Source organism: Panthera onca, chromosome A2, assembly GCF_046562875.1.
Source record: "Panthera onca isolate mPanOnc1 chromosome A2, mPanOnc1 haplotype 2, whole genome shotgun sequence".
NCBI lineage: Eukaryota > Metazoa > Chordata > Mammalia > Carnivora > Felidae > Panthera > Panthera onca.
Genome location: NC_138340.1, coordinates 101,655,339 through 101,683,115, shown reverse-complemented (window position 1 = coordinate 101,683,115; position 27,777 = coordinate 101,655,339). Strand labels below are relative to the sequence as shown.

Here is a 27,777-nt window from a genome sequence, read left to right as displayed (position 1 = left end):
CTTCAAGTGAAATAGGATCCCCTACCTCTTGAAATCCGCCTTTCTAAGTACAGACAGTTCCCAACTTACAAACAATCCACTTAAGAACCACCAAGGCATTCAGAGGCTGCCTAGCCTCCTGCAGCTGCTGCCCGGGCCCCCTGCCCAGCCCCCCTGCCCAGCCCCCGCCCCATGCTCCTGGTCTGCTCAAGGGAGCTCTGCCCTCCCTCCTGCAGAGCCAGCTGCCCACCTGCCCCCCAGACTGCAGGCTCTGAGCTAGGGGTTCAGTGAGGCCTCAGAGCTACCGCTGGTTTTATAGTTGAGCTCAGCTATGGGGTAAATAGGCTTTTGTGGCCTGGCCTGGGAACCGAACCACCATTTAAAAAAAAAAAAAAAAAAAAAAAGAAAAAACCTGTCTCCATGGGAAAATGTATTCTGCATTCCCAACAACCAGCCAACGAACATTAGTATGACTGTGGGAGCTGTCTTCATGCTCTTAGCAGGGTGAGGAGGAGAAAGGATGACCTGTGTGTCCTGGGTTCCTAGTCCAGCTCTAGGACTACACCCTAGATGGGGCCTTTAACCTCTCTGCATCTCCCATCATCTGTAAAACAATAGGATTGGACTAAATGAGTTATAAGCCTCCTCCTAGTATAATAACTCCAGTTAATCAAAGCTCTCCCTCACTTCATTCATTCAGAGGCATTTTACTCATTGTTCATTTCATTCATTCATTTGTATACACCGGCAACTGCTTTGTGTAAGGCTCTGGAGTAAGTATTGGAAATATAGTCAAATAATACAGATTTCAGTTCTCCAGGGGCTCAGTGGTTAGTGGTGGAGAAAAATATCTAAGCAAATGCTTATAATATAAGCAAGTACTGATTGAGAGAAGCACTGGGTATTGTCCAGAGTTCAAGAGGGTGGTGTCCAAATCAGATGAAAACTTCCTCAAAGAGAGGATGCTTCCCTGGTTCACTCCTGCCTTGGTTTGTTTTAATTCTCCCCTCATCTTGATTATCAGTGTTGTTGTTTTTTTTTTTTTTGTTTTGTTTTGTTTTGTTTTTCACTAGAAAGCATGGCTTCTGCATCTGCTGTTCTAACACTTCAGCTTTGTCCCTTGGCCTCTCTGGGGGCATCTTGCCCTCTTCTTGCATCACTGGGAAATGGAACATAGTGGATTCTCCTGCCAAAACCATAGGCTTGATTCCCTTGAGTGTTGCCCTGAATGCTGCCTTCTTCCCTGCCTTAGTGATCCACAACTTAAAACACTCTCCCTTCCTATTCTTGGGGCTTTGCCTGCCCTGACCCCTCCTGGACTGCCAACAACTAGTATTCCCAGAATGAAAAAAATTCTTCACCCCCAAAATTGTTTTAAAGATCCAGTCAACTACTGCTCACCTATATTTGTAATTCCTGAACCTTTACCAAAAACTTCTGCCAGACTACCACACTTACTATTAAAAATAGAAACAAGGCTGGGGCGCCTGGGTGGCTCAGTCGGTTAAGCGTCCGACTTCAGCTCAGGTCACGGTGTCGCGGTCCATGAGTTCGAGCCCCACGTCGGGCTCTGGGCTGATGGCTCAGAGCCTGGAGCCTGCTTTGATTCTGTGTCTCCCTCTCTCTCTGCCCCTCCCCCGTTCATGCTCTGTCTCTCTCTGTCTCAAAAATAAATAAAAAGTTAAAAAAAAAAATAGAAACAAGGGGCGCCTGGGTGGCTCAGTCGGTTGAGCGTCGGGCTTTGGCTCAGGTCATGATCTCACACTTTGTGGGTTTGAGCCCTGCATCGGGCTCTGCTGACAGCGTAGAGCCTGGAACCTGCTTCAAATTCTGTGTCTCCCTCCTCTCTCTCTGCTCTTCCCCTGCTCATGCTGTCTCTCTCTCTCTCTTGTCTCTCCTTCAAAAATAAATAAAAACATTAAAGAAAAAAAAAAAAAAACAAAAAGGGCACCTGAGTGGCTTAGTTAGTTAAGCATGTGACTGTTGGTTTTGGCTCAGGTCATGATCTTACAGTTCATGGGTTCGAGCCCCACATGGGGGGTCAGCACAGGGCCTGCTTGGGATTCTGTCTCCTTCTCTCTCTGCCCCTCCCACCACTTGTTCTCTCTCTCTCTCGCTGTCTCTCTGTCTCAAAAATAAATAAAAAATATTTTAAAAATATTTTTTAAAAATAGAAACAATAAAGGTGGTTCTGGAAGGTTATGTTATTTGGAAGGTGGTATAACATAGTGGTTTAAGTCTGAGTCTTGACTCTGTAACTTGGTGTCTGACATGAAATTATGTCATTGTGAAGGTTCCCAAGCAAGGAAGTGACTATGAAAGAGTAGTTTTGGGGGATTTCTGTGTAGCCTGCTACAAGAATGGAAAGGAGGGAATAGATGAGAGATTTCTGAATAGAAATGATGAGACTTAAACCAGATAAATGTGGCATTATGTGTCATGAAACTGTGACAGTGTTTTTTTTTATAATATTTTATATGTGAATACCTATTCCTCAAAAACATCTATAAAAATTAAGTTTGCACGTCTGTGAAAGCAGTTTCATAACAATAACTGAAAATAATGCCTCAAAATGTTTTTGTTTTTCATATAAATAACAAAGTACCTCAGGAAAGTTTTAGATAATAGTTTCCAATCCCAATCCCATTAGGTTCCTTAAAATGTCTGTAGTGTCAGGAACTGCCCGGTGCCAGGGTGAGAAATGCAGTCTCTATAGCTTGATGCTCATTGGTTCAGTTTAGGGCTCCAGCACTTTATAGTAGTATCATTCTGGGCAGGTCTCCTGACTTCCCTGTGTCTTGCTGTCTTCATCTGAACACTGGGAATGATAATATTAATCACATTAACATTATAAGATTCTGATAAGGATTAAATCTGTAATATTTGTAAAGTACTTAGAACAGAGTCTGATCCTTGTTAAGAGTCTGATCCTTGTTAAGCACATCAGAAACATTCGTTGTTGCCCAATTTAATGTTCATTAAATAAAAATAAATGAAACAAAATAAAGAGCCTAGATGCTATATCAAGGTATTGAATGGCTTGTCTTTTGAGAGATGGAGAGAACATTAGTGAAGTAAGAACTCAGTTCTAACTGAGTACAGTTAGACAGTTCTAACTGGTAGTCATATTTCTCCTCTCAGTGGCACTTTGGAACCCAGTCACATGTCATATGTAACAGAGCCCATCGGACTGACCACATCTGTGCCTGAAAGTGAAGTCATGATACTTTCTCCCTGACCTGCCCCTTCTCCTGACCTCCTTGTTTTTGTTGATATAGGCTCGACATACTAACTTCAGGTTCAACTTCTTCCTCCTTGTCTGAGATGTTTATTTGGTTTCAAAATCTCATCATTTCTGGAAATCTCCCTGTCATCCATTCCCTCCTCTTCATTTGGCATTGCCAAATTTATCTTCCAAAGTACCTACTACCCCAGTTGAGGTCACTTCTCTGCTCAGTCACTCCTATGACTTAAAAAGCAGAGCCCTCAGTCTCTTGTGAGGGATGCTGTGCTGCACAAATCCATCCTACCCTGTCCCTTTTTCCAGTACTCATTCCCAGCAGCCTGTTCTCCAGGGTAACCATATGCGTGGTCCCATTTAAATCTGTTGTCCTGACTTAACTTTAATGATGCCCCTTTCACTTGCAAAGTGCCCCTGTGTGAACAATAAATTATATGGTCCCCCTTCTGTTATCCCTTTGGTCAAACTATGTATCCCATGAGTCCCATGATTCCCTGCCCTGTTCATTTCATCTGGAATGCCCTTCCTTTCCTCTCTTAAAAAAAAAAAAACAACAACTTTTTTTTAACATTTATTTACTATTGAGAGACAGAGAGATACAGAGTATGAGCAGAAACGGGGCAGAGAGAGGGATAGACACAGAATCCGAAGTAGGCTCCAGGCCCTCAGCTGCCAGCACAGAGCCCAATACGGGGCTTGAACTCACAAGCTGCGAGATCATGACTTGAGCTGAAGTCAGATGCCTAACGTACTGAGCTACCCAGGCACCCCACCCTTCCTGTTTTTTAAAAAATAATTCATATGTTGCTTCCTCCACCCTTTCCATTTCCCAGGGCACTTTATACACCACTCTCTTGCCATGTAACACTTTCTACTTTGTATCATGATTATTTACATGCTAGTGTAGCTCCTCCTCCAGACTGAGGTCCTTAAAGAAAAAAACCATGTCTGATGAACAGTGTTTCCTGCAGCATGGAACACAGGGTCTTTCATGCCTGAAAAAATAACCCACATCAGTTACTGAGTGCTTACTATGCACTAAGCACTGTGTGTATGATGTAGACACTATAGATCATATCTGAATATATTTCCTTATTTAATCCTAACAATTTCCCTGAAACATATACTGTATGTGTTTCTAATTTGGAAACTAAGGGTTGGATTAAATGACTTGCTTCAGGTCACAGAGGTAGTACATCTGAGTACAAATATTTGAACCCAAATTTCTCTGACTTCAAAAAGGATGCTCTTAACCTTTTCACTATAGGAGGCTGATTCTCAGACCTTACCATGCAATTCAGTCACCTGGGGGGCTTGTAAAAACTTGTGCTGGGCTGCATCCTACTTTCTGACCTAGTAGGTCTGGGGAGGGGCCTGAGAATTACATTTTTAACAAGCTCCCAAGTGATACAGATGCTGCTGGCCCCGGAAGCCCATTTTGAGAACCACAACATAAGCACAGTCATTTACCAATGAGTAAATGGACAGATGATCATTTGATTTAAAGTTCCATAAGCCAGCTCTGCACTGTACACATTAGGCACATTCATATGTTCAGTTATAATTCTTAAAAAATCACGGTTAAAATTGAGTTTGATTTTCTTATTTTTAAAAATTTTTAATGTTTATTCATTTTTGAGACACACACACACACACACACACACACACACACACACACAGAATCTGAAGCAGGCTCCAGGCTCTGAGCTGTCAGCCCAGAGCCTGATGCGGGGCACAAACCCACAAACTGTGAGATCATGACCCGGGCTGAAGTCAGACACTTAACAGACTGAGCCACCCAGGAGCCCCAAAATGAGTTTTATTTTAAATACCATTTTAACTATCTCATAGTATTGTTTAAGTTTGAATTTGAGCTGACTTTATTCTATTCTTTTTAAACCAAAGAAGGATAGAACTCTTTTTCATTTATCTTTTCTTTTACATTTCCTTTGGTATCTTAAAGATGATTAGTTCTAGGGGCAGCTGGGTGGCTCAGTCGGTTAAGCTTCTGACTCTTGATCTCACCTCTGGTCTTGATCTCAGCATCATGAGTTCAAGCCTGGCATTGGGCTCCGTGCTGGGCATGAAGCCTATTTTAAAAAAAAAAGAAAAGATTACTTCTAAATAACGTTAAAGATTGCTTATAGATTTTTCCCCTCTCCCTCTGAGGTAACTTTATCTTCTCTGTACTCCTGGGTATATGTTTAACACGCACTAGGTTTTTAACCCACAATAGATTATTAGGTATGTATGAATTATTTCTCCAAACCAAAACATATTCTGAAGGAATCTGCCCCTTGGGGTAGGGGTGAGAAAGAGAGGGAGAGAGAGAATCCCAAGCAGGCTCCATGCTGTCAATGCAAAGCCTGACATAGGGCTCGATCCCATGAACTGTGAGATCATGACCTGAGCTGAAATCAAAAGTCTGAAGCCCAACCGACTGAGCTTTATATTATGATATATTATAATATATTGTTATTTTTCTGAGAGACAGAAATAGCACAAGCAGGGGGAGGGACAGTGAGGTGGGGGGGGGGGAGAGAGAGAGAGACAGAGAGAGAGAGAGAGAGAGAGAGAGAGAGAGAGAGAGAGAGAGAGAGAATCTTAAGCAGGCTCCATGCTCAGCACAGAGCCTGATGCAGGGCTTGATCTCAGGACTGTGAGCTCATGACCTGAGCTGAAATCAAGAGTTGGATGCTTAAGTGATTGAGCCATCCAGGCGCCCCTACTCTGTTTTACCTCTTAACAAAACAAACCATGATATGAATTTAGCTTTTATTTCAAAGTACAGTGGAAAACCCTTTTGGTGGTGAGCATGTTGCATCTTACTGATAAAAGGTAGAGCTGGAGTGGAAGGCAGTATACTTACCCTTTCTCTAGGTCTTGTGGAGCCTGGAAATGGCACGAGGTCATGATGTAGGCCTATAATGAAGACCCCATGTTACAGAAATGGGATGAGACGTGCTTTTTCCATAGGAATACTTAAGCACTTCAAAATGTTCTTGAGCCACAGTCCCTTATGATTGGGCACTGCATTTACCAATTCAGAATGCACAATGATTATGACTTTGCTTGTGGAAGTTAAAAGCCATTGATTTTGCATGTAGAATTTGACACTAGCAAATTAACCAGCTCTATTTATTTAATCAGTAAAGTTAACATTTTAATAGAAACTGAGAAGTAATTTTCTGTTAGTGATAATATGCCATATATAGAAAAATAAATTTATATAAATCCTGTCCTACATTTGTTTCTTAGCATGTTTTCCAAATACTACTTTGGGGGCGCCTGGGTGGCGCAGTCGGTTAAGCGTCCGACTTCAGCCAGGTCACGATCTCGCGGTCCGTGAGTTCGAGCCCCGCGTCAGGCTCCGGGCTGATGGCTCGGAGCCTGGAGCCTGTTTCCGATTCTGTGTCTCCCTCTCTCTCTGACCCTCCCCCGTTCATGCTCTGTCTCTCTCTGTCCCAAAAATAAATAAAAAACGTTGAAAAAAAAAAAAATTAAAAAAAAAAAAAAATACTACTTTGTTTTCTCACATCTCATCTTCCTGACTGTTTGAAATTTCCTTGAGTGGGGGTCATGCCTTATGCATCATTTAAAAATGTTTCTGAAGTGCCTGAGTGGCTCAGTCAGTTGAGTGTCTGACTCTTGATTTCGGCTCAGGTCATGGAATCATGATTTTGTGGGTTCGAGCCCTGCATTGCTTAGGATTCTCTCTCTTTCTCTCTCTGCCCTTCCCCTGCTTGCACTCTCTCTGTCTCTCTCAAAATAAATAAACTTTTAAAAATTAAGAATGAAGGAAGGAAAGAAAAGAAAGAGAGAAGAAAAAAGAAAGAGAAGAGAAAGAAGGAAATAAAAGAAAGAAAAATGTTTCTATTCATTTTACCCCCACAACCACCCTTATGTGAAGGCATCATTTTGCTAACCACAGGACCTTGCCTGTAACTCCAAATAATAGCCTTAATTAAGCATCATAGTTTGAAAGAAAGCTTCTGATATACATTCTCTTTCTTATTTATCTCATGCTTATTTTACAGATGTAATGGTAGAAACTCAGAAAAGTTAAATAACTTGATCAGTATCACAAAGCTAGGAGGTTTCTGATCCATGCATAGAACTCAGGCCTTTTAGCCCTGGATTGGATGCCTTTTCCACTCCACCACACTGATATAGGTGTTAATTAACTGCTTGTTGACTGAGTACATGGAATTGTACCAAAACTACTACCCTCTACAAACCCCACCCCCCAACATACATACCATCAGTATGTGCCTATGTCTTATTGGATTGGATCGGCTTCTGATATGGCTGCACCCTTCAAGCTATAGGCCGGAACCACAGATAACATGAGGGTAAAAATAGCCTTTAGGGGAACAAAGATTTGAGAAATAAGGTGTTCAGAATGATGTTTTAACAGTCAAGATACCGCCTTCACTTTCTTGGATAAAGATTTTTAGAAATGCAGGGAAATTTTGGTGTCAATCTCAGCTTGATGGTTTCTGAGCTGATCTCCCCCCACCTCCATACCTCTAGGAGACCGAGAGCTGAAAAAGCAAACTCAATCTTCAGTCAAGAGCTGAAAAAGCAAACTAACTCAATCTGTTAGTTGTAGCTTCCTTCTCTTATCTGTTTCCCCTTTGTTATTCTCAAGTCTTAAGGAAAGATATGGTTAGAGGGTCTAGTCTGATCTCCATTGTGCAGTAGAAAATTAGAGAAATGTCATTACAAGTCCCTGCACATCCAGTGTTATTAGTGGGAAGTTGTGCCCTGAAGGCACTAGTGATTGAGGCAGAAAATTTAGGGATATGCCATCCAGGCATCTAATTTCCTTATGTGGAGATTCTCATTTACATTGCCAACCGTGGGGTGACAGTGGGTTTCCTTTCCGAAAGAACTATGTTACACAGAAGGGAAATGGAGGATAAATCCTGAAAAGTAGATATGCTGGCTATTTGGGAAGAACAGTCTTCATTCAGGATAATCTTTTAATTCATTTTTATTATTTTATATCTTATAAACAATAAAAATTAGGAAGAAATACAGCACCCAGAAGACAACTACCAGGATTCCAGAGATAATGGGTATCCTTTTAACTTATTTCACTTTGGGATAGCCCAGTGTTGGTCTCTGCATACTCTGTTTTTTACAGAGAAAAAGAGAAGATTCTTTTCTTCTGCTCTGCTCAAATTTCATAGTAAGTCCATCAAATATTTATGTAATTAATATATGCCAGGTACTGTACAAGGCTCTGGAGATAAAATTGTGAATAATTCCATCATTGTCCCTGACATCACTTCAAGCCATCAAAAGTCCAGTGCTAGGATAGGAAGTCTAAAGCATTTTGTTGGGACACATAGTGGAAATGCCTAATTCTGTCCTATGGGTCAGGATAGGCTGTTCAGAGATATTATGTTTTTAAGCTGAAGACTGTGAGTGCAGCCTGGTGAAAGGGAAGGGGGAAGAGGACAAGAGTTTTTTTGGCACAGTTGTGGAATGTGTAAAAGCCCAGAAAGGGGTGAGGGAGAGAATGATACAAAGAAATGAAAGGAATTTGACTGGAGCATTACGTTTTTCTATCATAAACTGTGAAAATAGCTAGTGGTTCCTTAAATTACATAATAGAGAAGTAGGTTCAAAGAACATTGTTCCAATAATAATATATGCTCAGATATGTTCAACTCTTAGAAAGCAGAAGACTTTACCATTCAGATAATCTTCTAGATAGTTTTCATTATATCTATATTATATCTTTATTTTGCATTTGGGTTGTGTTGCTTTTGTCTTTTAAGCAAGACAGTATGAATACTAGTAATGCCTCACATTTTAAAATTAAGCACTGGCTTATTTTCTTAGCCACATTTAAAAGCTGAAAATGAGGGGTGCTTGGGTGGTTCAGTTGGTTAAGCGTCTGACTTTAGCTCAGGTCATGATCTCGTGGTTCATGGACTCGAGCCCCGCATTGGGCTCTGCACTGATGGTGTAGAGCCTGCTTGGGATTCTCTCTCCCCCTCTCTCTCTACCCCTGTCCTCTCTCTTTCTCTCTCAAAATAAATAAATAAACTTTAAAAATAAATACAAATAGAAACTGAGAATGACAGATACCTAAGAATACACCTAACCAAAGGCATGCAGGACAGCTATACCAAAACTATAAAACATTGCTGAAAAAAAAAATTAAAGTAGACTTAGGGAGGGATATACCATGTTCATGGATTAGAAGACTCTGTCAGTACTCTCTAAACTGATCTATAGGTTAAATGAAACACTGATCTCAATCCCAACAGGAAATTCACAGGGTGATAATAAACTTATATGTAGTAATACAAAGGACATAGAATAGCCCAGGTGATCTTAAGAACAAATCTGGAGGACTTAAATTCCTAAATATTTAGACTTACTGTAGATATTAAGACTTACTGTAAAGCTACAGTAATTAAGAGAGTATGGCATTAACTAATGAATAATCCTGTAGAACAGTGGAACAGACTAGATGGTCTGTAAACAAACACACACAGAGAGTTCTCTGATTTATGTCAAAAGCATTACTGTCATTCATTGGAGGAAATCATAATCTTTTTAATAAGTGATGCTGGGTCAATTGGATATACATATGGAAAACAATTAACTTAACCTTTATTTCATATCATACACAAAAATTAATGAGAGATAAATCGTAGTGTTAAAGTCCGAAGGTAAAACAATAAGTCTTTAAGAACAAAAAACATAGGTGAATATCTGAATGACCTTGGAACAGGCAAAGAGCTCTTAAACAGAAAGCACTAACTACAAAAGAAAATAATAAATTGCACCTTATCAAAATTAAGAAAGTCTGTTCATTAAAAGAACACTGAGGAAAGATAAGATCTACAGAGTGGAAGAAGATATTTGCAATACATATTCAAAAGGCAGCTTGTATTCAGAATATTTAAAGTTCTACAAAAGAAAAACACTGACCACCTAATTAAGAAATGGGGAAAATATATGAACAGACACTTGGTAAAAGATCTCAACATTGCTAATATAGATATGCAAAAGTACTTACATTATTAGCCATAAGAGAATAATAATGAAAGGTACCAAATGGTTAAAATTAAGTAAGACTGACAATCACAAATGTTAATGAGACATGGAGCCACTAGAATTATTGTACAATGCTTGTGGGAGTGTAAACTAAAAGAACTACTTTGGAAAACTGTTTGGTATTATCTACTAAAAATATATACTTCTAGGCATATATCCAAGGAAAATAAGTGTCCCTGTGAACGTGTACAAAAATGTTCATAGTAGTAGTATTTTTAATAGCCCCTAAATGAAAAGAAACCAGATGTCCATGAACAATAGCATGGATAAATTAATTCAGTAGGATACTATACAGAAATGAAAAATAACTACTACTGCAGTGCAATAATATGAATGAATCTCATGAGCATGACGTTGAGTGAAAGAGACGATGCATCACAGAGTATTTAGTATATGATTTCACTGATATGATTTCAAAATCAGACAAAATGAATCGTGAGAGAGGTCAGAATATATAAAATAATGGTTCTATTTTTGAGGAGATAATAATGGAGTGGAACACAATGGAGTCTACTGGAGTGCTGAAAATATTCTGTATATTGATCCAGGTGGTGGCTATGTATGAAGTGAAAACATATTTTAAAGCATATGGACGTATGCTTTAATGTGCTGTAATATAAGCTATACCTCAATAAAACAGCAAAGAGTAATATAAGCTATACCTCAATAAAACAGTTAAAAAAAATAGTCTGAGAAGAGAAAGGGAGGAATAGAGTCATTGAGCATACATTAAAGAAATCACGGACTAAAATGAGTTTTAGTGGTATAATTATTTAGAAGCACTTTAAAAAGAAAAGGACTGTTTTACTGGTGGTATCTTTTTTGCTTACATCTTCAACTATCTAATTTCCTCAACATTTTAAGCATATATCCTCCAGCCCTAAATATCAAGAGACCTCTTCTATACAGAAATATTAAAAATGGTGTGCCTGGGTTACTCATTAAGTTAAGTGTCTAACTCTTGATTTCAGCTCAGGTCATGATCTCACAGTTCGTGGGGTTGAGACCTGCGTTAGGCTCCATGCTGAGCATGGGATTCTTTCTCTATCCTCTCTCTCTCTTCCTCCCCCACTCAAGCATGTGTGCTCTCTCTCTCTGTCTCTCTCTCAAAAATAAATAAACTTAAAAAAAATTATTTAAAAAATATAAAAAATTACTATCTCCCTTTCAAGAAAAAGTATAATTAGCATTTAGAATTTAGTTTGAGGAACTTGGGCTAAGAACCTGAGAAGTTCACCAAAGAGTCATCTAGGACTTCTCAGTTTTAATGATAAAAGGAAACATCAAAGAATTTTCCAGCACTTTCACTCTTTTCAAGTTTACCCCACCATACTTATCTTCTCTACTGTTGCTGTACTAGTATTAGTGTACTAGTATTAGTGTATATGTGCCACCAAAGCGAGCACAAAAATTAGTACACTAGTATTAGTGTATTAGTATTAGTGTATATGTGCCACCAAAGCGAGCACAAAAATTCAGTAGCGTTAAAATGAATTTTGAACACTTTAGTAATCATCTTATATTATTAATGACATTCTTGTTGGTGATCACAATAGTAATGGAGTTAGCAAATCTTTGGATAGGTGACAGTTGTCTCTGGAAGTGTTAGACTTTAAACGTATTTCCAACCTTATGTCTAGCATCTTGTCATTTAACTCTGTTTATTCCCTATATTACATAGACTAGGCTAGGCTATGGTACATAATTCCATGGCTTAAACCAACAGAAATTTTGGTTTGCTGTTTTTGCTCACCAGATAGTCCTGGGCAGGTGTCCAGGTGGATGAAATGGCTCTCTTCTAAGAAGTTATTCAGGGCCCAGGCTGACAACAGCTTTGTAATCTTTAAAGCATGCTTCCCAGTGTTCCCTAGATGTAGACATCTCAGTTATCCTGAAAGGAAACAGAGCATGCAGGAACATGTGTAGAAAGGCTTTATGGGCCGAGTCTGGAATGGTGTGTTACTTCTACTCATATTCCATTGGAAAGAACTTTGTCTCATGGCCACACCTATTTTCAGGGGAGTCTGGAAAATATAGAAGAGTATATGGATTTTGGTAGGCAGCTAGCAGCCTCAGTCACCATAGCACTTACTTGGTCATCATACTGAAAATCTAAAATGTTCTCAGGCCTATAATGACAAAGGGAAAAATCACTGACACAAAATGTTAACGGATTGGGTGTGTACAAAGAACATAAAACCCACATTTTCCAGAACAGCTGATACAGAGCAAATTGGAATGACTTAATTTCCAGCAGGAAGGAGCACAGAAATGCTACAGAAATATGTTGAATTTGTACACAGAAAATGTTTTAAAGATTCAGACTAATGGGAAATCAAAGGAGTTGGAACAGCTTCTTTCTTGGCATACAATTACTGTGGCAGTGTTGTCTTCTAAAAAAAAGATCACATCAAGTGACAGAATGTCCATCTATAAAAGTAGACTGTGAAAATAGAAGCCATGGATCCAAAGTGATGGTATGTATTACTAGGCACCAGGTTAAAAACTTTTGACTAGGGTTTTTAGCTCTTACTGTCAGTACTGGGATGATGAAATAAGATAGGGCCCCTGCCACAAGCTCCCTGGAAAATAGTGGAAGACAGTCAATTAAAGTAACAGTGACTATGCAGTGTGATAAGTGTGAGATCATAGAGGTGTATAACAGAGTGGTGTAAAAGAGGAACGTCTACATTCAGACTTGGGGACTTAAGTATGCTTCCTGGAAGAAGTAGCACAAGCTAAGAGTTTTGAAGGAACAACGAAGGGGAAAAAATATGACATCAAGGGGAATAACATATGAAAAGGAAGAGGGTGCAACCCCTTTATGATTTGGGAGATTGCACTGGGAGAAAAGAATGAGAGAGACAGAGACCAAGAGGCAAAAGATGAAAGTGAAGTGGTCCAAGGCCAAATCATGAGGGCAGTATGTGCAAGTTACAGAGTCTGGATTCAGCCTCACTGTCTGAGGAGCCAGTGAAGGCATGGTCATGCTTCAGTCTTTTTAGATATTCTTGAACATCCAGATCCACCACACTTTGGAAATCAAGGGTAGCAAAATGGATCCATAAAGGAAGAGGCCTGAACGTTTCGTTTCCCCCATTCAGTCTATTCAGGACCCACTGTGGAGTAAATAAACACACTGCTACAAACAAGGTAATTTTCAGCCAGTCAGTTCACTGTTAATTTATCAGTTGATTTGTGTTTATGAGTATGATTACATGCTGAATGACCATCAGTAAGCATCATAAAAATACATTGTAATATAAAGTACAAACAAGTTTAGCTTGGGCAGCCAAGAGACACAGTAAATTCCCCAACCTTTCACATGGTACATAAACAAGAATAAATGTTAAAAAAAAAAAAAAAAAAAGAAAAAGAAAGAAAGAAAGAAAGAAAGAAAAAAAGAAAAGGAATGGTGAAATATTTTTAAAACTACAATAAAGTATAAGAAATACCAACCGGAAAAAAAAGGCTAGTATTGTAGCCTTTTACTATCTCCTGAAATGTGTGCTTCTCAGATAAGAGAGAAATTGATAAAGCGGGTGCCCTGGGCTCAGTCTTGTGACCCAAGTTAATACTTCCACTAATGACCTGAAAGAGGAAGCGAAACCAGTTGGTTACATTTTCTGATGACAGCATTGCTTTCTTAAGTTAAAAACAGAAAGCAGAAAAAAAAAATTCACCAGCTGAGCAAACATTAAGAATGTTGGGACAGTGTGATAGCTAGCTAAATTAATCTGGAATGTATCTGCATATTATAAACTACATGGTTGTGAATCATTTTAACTGTGTATCAACCAAGGGCTTGAAAACAGACGACCTTTTGCTCTTTGATCCTACGTCAGTAGATATTTGCATAGTGAGCAATGGTTTGAATTTTAAAACAGGAAGCCAGAATCACAAACTTTTAACATATTAGAGCATTTTTATGTAACGAGTAGACAGGTAATAAAGAGAAAGAGTGGTAGATGAAGTGCTGACACCTCCATTTTGGGTAATGTCCAGCTGCTCTCGCAGGTTTGAGATTTGCTTCAATGGAAAAGCAAAGTGATTCGGTGGATTGAACGTGGATTTTCACATCCTCCCCTTCCCCTGGTAATCAGGTTGGCTTGGTCAAGTTACCTAGTGGTTCTGAAACCCAGTTTTGTTCTCTGTGAAACAGAAACAAAACTATGGTATAGGAGTGTTGTGAAAATCCAATAAGGGTATGCACCTGTATGTTATTTCACCTACTCAGTAAATGGTGGTGGTACTACTGGTGAGGAAGAAAGATAGTGTCTTGGAAAACTAAGAGTAATTCAGCGAACAGAGAGCATGCTGTGCTCTCTTGAAGAGCACTATTATAGAGTAGAAAAGCAGGGACTGATTTGTTCACTCATTCTGGTATCCTCTCTCCATTCAGTGTTTTGCATACCTGCTGCCTGGAGACACATAGCCTTAGCCTCCTGAAATTAAATAGTGTGTAGCTTTCACCCTCATGAAGTTTATAGTCCAGAGGGTAGCTGGGCATACATGGGAGCACGTCACACTTAGCACAGTTCTGTGCCATAAGGGTGTTTACAAAGTGACTGACTACAGAGAGGAAAAACTGCTAACTCTGATGAGAAGCCTTACAGGAAAATGTTCTCAGAGAAAGAAAACCTTTGAGTAGAAACTTAAAAAGCTGAGTGAGAGTTACCATGTGGACCTCAAGGGGAGGGCTTTCTAGGCAGAAGAATTGTGCAGAAGTGTGGAAGTAGGTTTGGCACGGTGTAGCTGGAGAATGGAAGCTTAGTTTGCCTGGAGCATATGGTGCCTGGGAGGTGTTGTGGGATGGGTCAGAGGTAGGCTGCAGAGTGTGGGTGCAGAGTCTGTATGTCACCCAAGAGGAGACAACCTCCAATTCAGACCAGGTGCTGACCTTTCTACTTACCTGCTGTTTGGTTTTAGGCAAATCATTTTATACCTCCATTTTTTGCCTATCTTGAAGAACTGTCGTATGAAACACTTGTAGAACACTGTCCTCCATGAGTGTTCACACTTTTTCTTCCTTCTCCTTACTCAGTTTGGAACACATAGCTAGGTATAATAAAGGAAAGTTAAAACTCTCTTACCTGGATACTCAAAAAGTGGGCTGTGGTATGGACCCCCACTTCCCCTGAATCATCATTAAGATCATTATTTGATTAAGGTATTCATCCACCACAATACTTTATACATTCCTAGGAAATTACCCTGACACTTTCTTTGGTGTGTTCCCCTCTTCTGGTTGACTTTTGCATTGATGATCAGAACATGTTATATGCCTGAACTTCTGAAGAGCAAGCAGAACAGGGGAGAAATTTGGAGTTATTTCCATTAGTATCTGAAAATTAACATCTGAATGAAGGTCACATGCCATATTTGTATACATGAATTGAGATTATGTCAGCACTGTGTGTGCCTTGTCCTGATTACACAGATGGATCCAGAACTCTTGTCTTGAATAAACAGTTTTCATTCATCTAAAGGAAATGTTAGCTGAAAGATTCAATTCAGTCTATAAATTCAGCAGTAACATAGCTGAAAAACCTCAAAATTACCACTATGTATTTATTATTGCTGAATTGTTAAAGTTGAAAATGTATGTTTAGGAGGAAATGAAGTAAAATGATGTACACCTTCCTTGTTTTTGACAAAAGACTGGTAGGTAACTATCATAGGCATACCATTAAACATGTATAGATTCTTTTCTCTTTTTCCTCTCCTTTTTCTTCTTTGTTTGACTGCAATCTTCCCTCTCTCAAATGAACCTACTTCCCTCCCTCCTTGAGTTAGGCTGAGAGTTAGCTTGGATACCCATTCCATCCCCCTCCACAGTTTGCCACCACACTCTGCACATTTTTTCCAGCCTCTCACTCCTGCCCTACCTGCTTTCATTAGCTGTGGTGCTGAGCTTGGCAAGCCCAGGATTTGATCCCTTCCTTTTGTCTTCCAGACTGTGGGAGTGCTTTCTCCAATGCCATGTTTAACCACCTTGTGTCTCTACTTCCTTGTATTAGTGGAGCATGCCTCTTTCTCTGGACTTGTTCTAAAACATATCTCTCTCTCTCTCTCTCTCCCTCTCTCTCTCATTTTTCAGTATTTTTCTCCAGGTATGTATGTATGTATGTGTTTATTTTTTAGTTTTGAGAGACAGAGAGACAGAGGATGAGTGGGGAAGGGGCAGAGCTAGAGGGACACAAAGAATCCAAAGCAAGCTCCAGGCTCTGAGCTGTCAGCACAGAGCCCAATGCGGGGCTTGAACTCACAAACTGTGGGATCATGACCTGAGCCAATGTGAGACAGTTAACCGACTGACCCACCCAGGTGCCCCATTTTCTCCTGATATTTAGAGGTAATTCTGTGAAGTATGGTGTTAGAATGATGTTGGGAAGTGTGGAAGTGTTTGTTTTCTGTCTTGAGGGAAAACCCCAAACTACAGTTGTGTGTGTGTGTGTGTGTGTGTGTGTAGAGAGAGAGAGAGAGAGAGAAAGAGAAGCATAGAGCCTGCTTGGAATTCTTTGTCTATCTGCCACTCCCCTGCTCACGCTGTCTCTCAAAATAAATAAATAAACTTTAAAAAGTACATCTTGGGAGGAAAGAAGAGATTCAAGAAGTAAGGATGGTGACAGGAGACCTAAAATTTGGAATGCTTTCAGGTTTATGACACATTCTAGTAGCGACAATACTGTTGTGAGTGTGTGTTCACATGAGGAGCTAGCCCCACTCTTGGGAACAGATGGTTTAATATACTGCATATTCCTTCTTTGTTAATAAATTTGTGTGGTTCAACAATGAGTAACTCTCAGGTCATCCTGTTACAGCATGGTTGGATAGGAAAGGCAGGATAAATGTTTGGCTCTTCATCAAAATATTGAGTTGGTTCCCTTGGCATTTTCTACAGGTGACCCATGAAGCCTTTTGGTTTTCAGTTTATTTGTTCATTTCTGGTTTTTAAGTATCATTATGAACTCCTATTGAACATATTTGATATGTTTGCATTGTTGTCAATATTACTTCATTTATATTCAAATTGTCTTATCTTTAGTTAGTGAGAGCCACTTCAGGTTGACTCTTGGGTCCTTTTGACATGATCCTGGTAGCGGTCTAACTTGCTCTCTTGTGCAACAAAATGTTCCCAGATAGGGGCGCCTGGGTGGCTCAGTCGGTTAAGGGGCCGACTTTGGCTCAGGTCACAATCTCACGTTCTGTGAGTTCGAGCCCCGCGTCGGGCTCTGGGCTGATGGCTCAGATCCTGGAGCCTGCTTCCGGTTCTGTGTCTCCCTCTCTCTCTGCCCCTCCCCCGTTCATGCTCTGTCTCTCTCTGTCTCGAAATAAATAAATGTTAAAAAAAAATTAAAAAAAAAAAAAAAAATGTTCCCAGATCATCTTCTGTATTGTCTGCCCTAGCCCAATATCAGCCATTTTGACAAAGATCCCTGGTTATTGTAAGAGAAACATGGTAGTTAGAGACCATGATCTGGGTGCTAGGGATGCTTTGCTTCTGAGCTAGCCATTATTTTTATGCTTTTACTGTGGACAGAACTAGAAAATACATTTTTGGTTAATTAATTTGATCTTAAGAATGAAAGCAGAGAAAGCAGAACTACTAAACGTCTCTTGTACTTTCATTGACATTAAGGGAAATGGTACTAAAACTGGAAAGGAAAGTCACTCTTAAGGAAAACTTGAAGTTCAGTCTATAAGAGTGGCTAATATGTATTAGATGATTTAAATACAGTTTTATGGATTATGTCACCGAAAGAATTATGTAACCAAGCACAGAAATAATGCTTGTAAGTTTTGAGAAATCAGAGATGCCATAAATTATGTGTCCTATTGTAAAAGGCAATGTTAAAAACTCAAAAATTCAATAGTGTAAATTACACTCTGATTCTTAATCAAATTTAGAATTGGTTACAATATAAATGGTTTTAAAGACAGAAAAAATTTGGGATTATTCTGAAGTAGAATGGATTCACTTTATCATCAGACTAATGCCATTTCATCTTATTGATAATATTTTGTAAGTCTCATATCATTCTCCATAGATAAAATGGATAAAAATGAGTTAGAGATTGTCTTTAAAAAAAAGACTAAACTAGGACTAGTCTCAGGACCCACTTTAAAAGTAAGGATATAGATAGGTTAAGAGTAAAAGGATAAATTAATATCACCTACAAATCCTAATCAGAAGAAATCTGAATTGGCTGTATTAATTTGGATGAAATAGACTTCAGAACAAGAACTTTTATCAGGAATTAATATAATCTTGACTATGTATGGTAATCTGAGGAACAGAAGTCAACTTAAAATCAATAAATGTAATTTGCTGTGTGAAAAGACCAAAAACAAGCTATATGATCATCTCAGTGGCACCAGAAAAAGCATTTGATTAAATCCAATATCCATTTCTGATAAAAATTTTCAGCAAACTAGGAAGAGAATATTTCCTATCTGATAATGGGACTATATGAAAAAGGTACCAGCTAATATCATACTTAATTTTGAAAGACTAAACACTTCCCCTCCTACAATTAGGAGCAAGGCAAATATGTTTGCTCAAACCAGCTTCTATTCAGCATTATCATAACTAGTATAATAAGGCAAAAAAAAGTAAATAAAGACATACAAATTGGAAAGGAAGAAGGAAAGCTATCTATAATCCTGGACAACATGATATATGTACACAGGTCCATAGCCCTATCTATCTATCTATCTATCTACCTACCTACCTACCTAGAGAGGAAATCCTAAAGAATCTTTAAAAAAAAGCTTTTAAAACTAGTAATTGAGGGGTGCCTGGGTGGCTCAGTTGGTTAAGAATCTGACTTCATTCAGCTCAGGTCATGATCTCACAGTTCGTGAGTTCAAGCCCTGTGTCAGGCTCTGTACTGACAGCTCAGAGCCTAGAGCCTGCTTCAGATTCTGTGTCTTCCTCTCTCTCTGCCTCTCCTCTGCTTATGCTCTGTCTGTCTCTCTCCCTCTCTCTCTCTTTCTCTCAAAAATAAACATTAAAAAAATTAAAACTAATAATTGAATTTAACAAGGTCATAGAATACAATATCAAGTTAAAAAATTAACCATATTTCTAGTAATGAGAAATTTGAACTTGAAATTTATATTTTTATAGAATCAAAAAATATGAACTACTTTGTAATAAATTTAATAAAATGTGTAATACCTGTGCACTAACATCAGCAAAATACTAGGATAATTTTAAAAGACCCAGTAAATGGAAAGGTATGCCATGTTTCTCAGTCTGAAGGTATTAAGATGTCAATTCCAAGTAAATCTGTAGCTACAGTGCAATCCAATCAATATCATGAAGGGTTTTTTGAATAAATTGAGAAACTATCCCTAAGATATATATAGAAATATGAAGAACTTGGAATAACCAAAACAAAAAGAAAAAAGATCATAGAATTTATACTAAACTGAAAGTCTCATTATAAAGCTATAGTAATCAACACAGAGTGGTATTGGTACAAGGATAGACACATAGATAAAAATAATACAATGGAAAATTCAGAAATGGGTCCACACATATAATGGCTTATTGATTTTTGCCAAAACGTGCAGGCAAAATCATGGACAATTGGATAATTTTTCAACAAATGGTGCTGGAACAACTGGATAGCCACTTCCAGGGAAAACAAAGAATCAACACCCCTACCTCACACCATCTCTGGATATTAACTTCATAAGGGGCACTTGGGTGGCTCAGTCAGTTGAGTGGCCAACTCTTGATTTCAGCTCAGGTCATGATCTCATGGTTCATGGGTTCAAGCCCTTTATCAGGCTCCACACTAACAGCATGGAGCCTCTCTGCCCTCCCCCCACCTTCTCTCTCTCTCTCTCAAAATAAATGAAAAAAAAATTTAAACCAAGAAAGAAATTAACTTGAAATTGATTACATATCTAAATGTAATAGCTAAAAATATATAATTTCCAGAAGAAAAAGCACAGGAAAAGTATCTTTGTGATGCTGGGTTAGGGAATGATTTGGTAAGACACAAAAAACAGAAATTGTTAAAAACAACAACAACAACCACCTGGTAAATTAGATATAATCAAAATTAAAACCCTTTTCTCTTCAAATACCACTGTTAAGCAAATGAAAGGGTTATTGTGAGGATCATTTTGTAATGTATAAAAATATCGGATCAGTGTGAAATATACATGAATAGGATATTGTATATCCACTATATTTCAATAAAAACAAATTTTTTTAAAAACCTGAGAAGACAAAAAAAAAAAATGAAAAGCAAGTTAAACATTTGAAGAAAATGTTTTCAAGCTTAGGTCTGATAATGGATTTATATTTAGAGCATATTAGGAACTCATAACTCATATAAACTTAATTTTTTAAAATAGGCAAAAGATTTGAATAGAATAAGCATATTATGAAAGATATGTGATTAGCAAATAAGAAATTAAAAGAATTTCAACATCTTTAGTCATTAGAGCAATGCAAATTAAAATCATAATGACTATGATTACACATCCATTAGAATGGCTAGAACTTAAAAGATTGAAAATACCAAGTGTTAATGAGGATATGGAGCAAATCGAACTTGGATTCATTGTTGGCTGGAATGCAAAATGATACAGTTATTTTGGAAAACAGTTTGGCAATTTTTTATAAAATTAAACACATAGTTACTAAAAGAGTCAGCCTTCCTACTCCTAGATATTTGCCCAAGAGAAATGAAAAACATGTCCATACACAGACTTGTGCTCAAATGTTTATAACACTTTTATTCAAAATAGCCAAACCCAAATGATATACAAATTACATCATATCCATATAATTAAATACTACTCAGAAATAAGAAAGAACACATTGCTAATATATGCAACAACATTGATCTCAAAGGAATTATGTTGAGTGAAAGAATCCAGCCACAAAAAGACTAGACTACATTGTATTATTCCACTGATATGAAATTCTAGTTCCAAGTGCAAATATCCTTTAAAAAGGGTTCTGATTCATACAGTTTGAATCAGATGCCTTTTCCTGAATCAGCCAACCATAATGCCTTATGATTGACTCAACTTGGATTAAGATGGCCATCCCCAGGCCAGTCAGTGGGAGTGGAAAGATGCCCCATAAAAGGATATACTCATTTAAACCACATGATTAAAGAGAAGGAAGATACTTCAAAATGGGTTGAGGATTTTGTTGAGCAAAGACCAAAAAATAGATGGCTCCTGGGTCTGCAGTTGGCTGCCCACACACATGCATGGTGCACACAGTCACTTACACATACATCCATGCATAATACAATGTCAGAATTGCTCCTGCCACCAGTGGATAAATACATGATGCAACCAATGATACAGTAAAGTGATTCAGGAAGGTGTTTGATTATCTGCCCCTCAAGAGGTCTTGGTTCATTGACCAGAAAAAAGTATCTTCTTTTAATGAAGCTAAATATGTGTCTTTTGTTCTCCAGTGACTTCAGATGGGCTAGACTTTTCTTGTGGCATCTTACTAAAAGCCAAAAGAAATAATTGGCATATTCTCTGATCTTGACATTTTCCCCTGGATGTAAGATTACTACCTCAGAGGAGAATAGGATGAACAAATCAGTTTAATGAGGGCGGGGTGTTGAGAGCTGGTTGGGAAAGAAACCAAGAATTTTGATGTGGTGTGAGGTGTCCATGAGAAGCTGATGTGAGTAAAAACATCTGGTGGAAAGACAAGTTAGACAATGATACTGGTTTTGGGGTGGTTAGATACGTAGGAGTCGTCCTCCACACCCCAACATCTAATACTTCACTAGGTCCTGTATGTTTTACCTCCTAAATATCTCTGGAGTCAGAGCATTTTTTTCCCATATCAGTATTCCCACCCAAGTCTAAAGCTGCCGTCATCTCCCCACCTTGACTCTAAATCCATTCTCATCTACTCTTCCCTTCCTCCAGTGCATCCCCACATTATAACTGATGGACTTTTCAAACTGAAAATAAAATTCTATCTCTCCCATGCGTAAAGACCTCTAATGTTTTTACATGGCTTCTAGGGTAAAAATTAAAATCCTAAGCATATGCCTCCAAGGCCTCTGCTCTGGGATGTGCCCCAACCAACCTTTTGTGCCTCATCTCATTACCACCCCTCTACTTGCCTTAGCAACCCAGCTACACTGCCCTTCTGGACCTGCCTTATTGCCCCCCACCCCCACCCCAGGGCCTTTGCACATGCCTCTCTCTCTGCTGGAGTATTCTTTTCTTGCATGGTTAATCATGTTCAGTCATTCTGAATAGAATTTGAGCACCACTTTCTTGGAGAATATTCTCTTGGTCAGTTTCCTTGGTAAATCATTCTTGTGGATCAGTGTGGCTTTCTTTCTGAGCACCTCATTCACTTTGATGTTATGCCCTCACTGATGTGAAAATGCCCACTGGACTGTCAGCTCCATGAGGGCAGAGATCCCTGTGTTTTACTCACTGCTACCAGCATTTAGAAGATACTGAGTGAATATTTGCTGAATGAATGAATGCATGGATGGTGGCAGGCAGGGCCCTTTCCTGGAAGAAAATGTAAAAGAGTAGGATTATAGTTTTACTCTGTTTGTTTTTAAAGGAAAGAAAACACTTAGAAAAAATTTAAAAACCGCTCTCAAATTATTTGGTCATGGAGCAATATTAAGACCTTTCCCACTGGATGGGGAAGTTGGATTGAAATAAGAGGATGAATAGCTTTGGCTTGACCATATGTAGTTCAAGTTGGGGCTAAGAGGTAGAATTTCAGGTTAGGAGAAATAAGTACAGAGAAGTGCCCTGTAGTCTTGGCACTCCAAGACATTGCTCCTTTCTCTGGTAAATTGAATCTCTGCAGCCTGGGGAGGGCAGGACTCACACTGAAGGGAGTTTAATATGCATGATCATTTCCTAGAGCTTAGAGAATAAGAGGAGAAAGGTGGGGCAATAGCAATAAAGTTAAGAAATAAACAAAGGGTACATTTATATGACTGAAGATACATTGTTTTAAAAACCTTGAAAACCACCCGAGCTCCTCAAGATGTTTATGTAATTGAATATAATTTATCTGGGATTGAAAGGAATAATAATCAAAACATTTTTCACTTAAGTGCGTCTGGAGGCATATGAAATTAGACTCTTGATAGTGGCCTCTGCTTGGAGTGTGTCCTCAGTGCTTTGTCCTCGGGCTGCAGCAGACTGGAAATGTGTTTTAGAGAGTAGGCATGGAGCACAAAATATTAAATGAACTTTACCATATTCAGAATGCCCAACAGGGTAACATCCTCCTTGTTTGGCAGGGAAAGGACTCAACATTTGGAAACTCAGCAGTGCATTAAGTATTTTAATAATCATTGTTGACACACAAAGCATATGGCCTTTCAGAACTCACTGGGTCAAGTGTTGAAGTCTTCTTCTAGGTTTCTAAAATTACTTTACAAAATTTAAACAAAATAAATTAGGGAACATTTCAGAGCATATTAATTCATGAGCTTTGTATTATAAGTAGCTGAAGTTTTCTCTTAGGTTAAAAAAAATATCTACATGAAGGAAAAAGCAAAATCCACAGCCTCACAAAAAATTAATTTGAATTTCATTAGAAGATGTAGAACCTCTCCATTAGCAGGCCAGTCTTGTGGATACCTTGTATTTACTGTTTACTCCTGTGTATGCTTTAAGACCAACGTCAGATATCCCCTCCTAACTCAGAAGCCTTTATTGTCTGCCTGCTTATCATTTATGTCAGTTATCTGTGGCCATAATAATGCAGTGAAATAAGCAATGCTATCATTCAGTGTCTTAAGACAATAAGCTTTTCTTATTGTTCACAAATCTGTGGATTAGGGCAGTTCTGGTCTCTGCTAATCTCACTCCTGAGTCTGTGGTTAGCTGTGGGGTAGGGAGGGCTTCTGCTGATCATGGCTGACCTCCCTCTCCTGTCTGCAGGTTAGCTGGCCAAAGGCTTATCTGCTGGGACAACTGGACTGTCCTCCTGTGTCTCTTGCATGCACAAGGCTCTCACATCCCTCCAGCTGGCTAGCCTAGGCATGTTCTCAGGTTGGCCTGGGTATATTCTCAAGGCCATCTCAGAGAAGCAAAAAGGTGAAAATGTGCCAGTACTTTTTTTTCCAAGCTTCCAGTTTCATCACATTTGTTAACATCTCACTGGGCAAAGCAAGTCACGTGCCAAGCCCCGAGTCAGAGTGGGAGCAGCCCACTATGACTTTGTTGTTAAAGGGCAAAGGGTGGGGATCCTGGGAGACCAGTATTTGGGGCTTCTTTTTTTCTTTTTCTTTTTCTTTTTTTTTAAGTTTACTTATTTTGAGAGAGAGAGGCAGGGGTGGGGGGCAGAGAGAGAGGGAGATAGAATTTCAAGCAGGTTCTGCACTGTCAGTGTAAAGTATGATGTGGGGCTCAAAACTCATGAGATTATGACCAGAGCTGAAGCCAAGAATTGAACACTTAACTGACTGAGCCACCAAGGCACCCTTAATATGGCTTTTTGACATCAACCTACTCTCCTGCTCCACACCACCCTCAGCATTAATCATTTCCTTATCTGTACTACCTCTGTGTTGTACTCTTCTTCTACCTTTGACTTTTCCCATTGTATTATTTTTTTTTAATTTTTTTAATGTTTATTTATTTTTGAGACAGAGACAGAGCATGAATGGGGGAGGGTCAGAGAAAGAGGGAGACACAGAATCTGAAGCAGGCTCCAGGCTCTGAGCTGTCAGCACAGAGCCCAACGCGGGGCTCGAACTCACGGACCACGAGATCATGACCTGAGCCGAAGTCGGACGCTTAACCGACTGAGCCCCCCAGGCGCCCCCCCATTGTATTATAATATAATTGTTAATTTGTATTCTCTAAAAAAAACTAGAGGGTCCTTATGCCTAAGTGCATTCATTTGTAAGTATTTATTCACTCATTGCCATGAATCTTCCTCCTTTACAGATGCCCCAGTGCCTAGCACTGGTCCTGACACATAATGGGTACTCACCAAATATGTGTGGAATGAATGCAGATGTGAAAGCTCATACCCATATTAGTCTCCTTCCCCATCAGAAGAAAAGGGTGAAGACAGATGCCTCCCAGGATCCCAGTTGAGGAGGGCTTGCCTGCCAGAGCAGCTGGTGAACCAGTGGGGGGCTTGCAGTGAGCACTTCAGCTACTGTGAAACATCTTTCTCTTCATACTTTCTCATACCTTCCCTGTAGAACTTGGGTGTTCCTTTTGCAGTCTCCTTATTCCTCTCAAAGGAAGGCAGGAAATCACTACTTTGAACTAATTCTAAATTTATTTTATAGTCAGTGCTCCCAAGTACCTTTGCCTAGAATTTCTCCACTCTACAGTGGGGAATGATTGAGCTCCAGGATTTGTTTAAGCCCATGGTGTGGTCACTTTGAGAGGAGCTAGCTGGCTTCTTCTATTCTCTGGTTTTCTAGCCCTATAGTCCAAAAATACAGAGGAATTCTTAGGAAAAGTTTTATACAGCTATATAGAACAGAAGACCCTATTCACATAGGGTATTAATTCTGTCAATATGTTGTTAAATGTATTGCCTCATTGTTTTCCAATTCCATATAATCTACTGGGAAAACTAGGGTTTTTCCTAGAGTCAAATTTTGAGCTTCTTGATTTTCCAGTGACTAGTGTAAGTTGCTTGAGAGGCAGAATAGCATGGCTTTGGAGTCAGGCAGGCTAATCTCGAACGGCAGCCTTGCTCATTAGTTACTTCCCCAGATGAATCCTCTTAATCCTTAGCAGTCAGAAAGGGTAATAACAGAGGCTAAGAGAGAATAGCTGGCATGTGGTGAGTGAATTGTATTAATTGTGAATTGTAGCTATTGTTAAATTGCCTCAATGGTTAAATTGTTACAAATGGTAACAATTGTATTGATTGTTGCTATTATTATATAATGCCCTATAATCTTATAAACTATGATTATAAGTAGAATTATCAGTGGTAAAAATTAATGTTTTATATCAAATAATCTTTATGGTTATTTTTGTTAAAAAATAAAATCATTTCTAAAATAACAACCTTAAAGGTTATACTTTAAAATAATAACTTAAGTACTTTACCTTTTAAATAGCCTAGAAAATTTCTTCATTCAGTCACCAAATATGTATCCGGCATCTGCTTTGGGCCAGGTCACCAGGTACCAATCATGTAATGGTGATCAAGTCAGACATCATCCTTGCTTCCTGGTATCCTGTGATGGAAGAACTATCACTAATGAGTCAGCATTACTCCCATAATGCAGTTACCTGTCTGGTGTCTACAACTGCATGAATTACCTGAGATAAAGTGATATTTGGCAAGCTTTCCCTGGTTAAAATACAACCTTCCTCCTTCAGGTTGGAGGAAGGAGAAGTTTTGACCTCACCATTTGTAAAGTAGCTGTGTTATTTTTAAAACCTTCTATTTTATTATCAAACTATGTGTAGAATAAACATTTCCAAATCTTTCCCTGACCTCATTCCCATTTTGAAATACCGTATGGCTCAGGGACAGAGGGAGAATTGCTTACATACATACTCAATAATAAAAACTTGAAAGTTTATCATTTTTTTAGATTATGTCACAATCCCCTTATGTGGTATCCTAGGTTGGATCTTGGAACAAAAAAAAAAAAAAAAAAAGGACATTGATGGAAAAGCTAGTTAGATTGAGTAACATCTATTGTTTAATAAGATCGTGTCCATGTTGATTTCTTATTTTTAACAAATGTACTGTGTTATGTAAGATGTTAACATTAGGGAAGGTGAGTGAAAAATATTTGGGGAAGTGAGCTTCAAAGACCTATAGGAAAATGGTAATGTGGCGAAGGTTGTCCCCTTACCCCACTGCATGTTTCCAGACGTCTCTCCACCACAGTCACTTTGTGAATGCTTTGAGAGGAGAGGAGTTTAAATTTTGACTAAGAAAAATATAACTAGGATGGTAAATCTGCTGTAAAATCATCATATGCAGTGCTGTTGTTGAGATCCTTTGCAGGTAAAGAATGGATGCTGTAGGATCTTCTCTCCTGCTTGGAACTTCCAAAGGTGTTTTCTTACGTGAAAGAGATAAGCCCACTCTTGGCTTTCCTCACTGGCAAAGTTTAACTACTTAAGAGTCTGAGTGGCTCAAAGGTTCCCTTTTACTTTCTAGGTACAAACACAAGTACGCCTTGCCAAAAAAAGCTTTGACAAATTGAAGATGGATGTGTGTCAAAAAGTGGATCTTCTTGGAGCAAGCAGATGCAATCTGTTGTCTCATATGCTAGCAACATACCAGGTAATGAAGTGATGTTAGTTACAATGAACCAAGAATGCTCTGAGGCTTAGGGGACAGAAAAATGGTGTCTGAGCTAAAAGTATGCTTCGGGCATTATGAAGTTCTAAATGTCTTGCTCATAATTTACTTTCCACACCTGTCCCTTCTTCTAGTGGACTACAGTGTAACCAAAATAAATATTAGCTGTTTCCTGTACATACACCAT

The 27,777-nt window shown here is 38.9% G+C and overlaps 1 protein-coding gene across 5 annotated transcripts in view; it reads left to right on the top strand.

Moving 5' to 3' along the window:
- Positions 1–27,777, top strand: part of ICA1 (islet cell autoantigen 1) — a 148,910-nt gene that overhangs the window by 80,065 nt on the left and 41,068 nt on the right. For all 5 annotated transcript variants that reach the window (XM_060633888.3, XM_060633879.3, XM_060633872.3 and 2 more), the window contains exon 7: positions 27,447–27,572. In XM_060633888.3, coding sequence (XP_060489871.1) covers positions 27,447–27,572 — 126 coding nt within the window. The remainder of the gene's footprint in view (positions 1–27,446; positions 27,573–27,777) is intronic.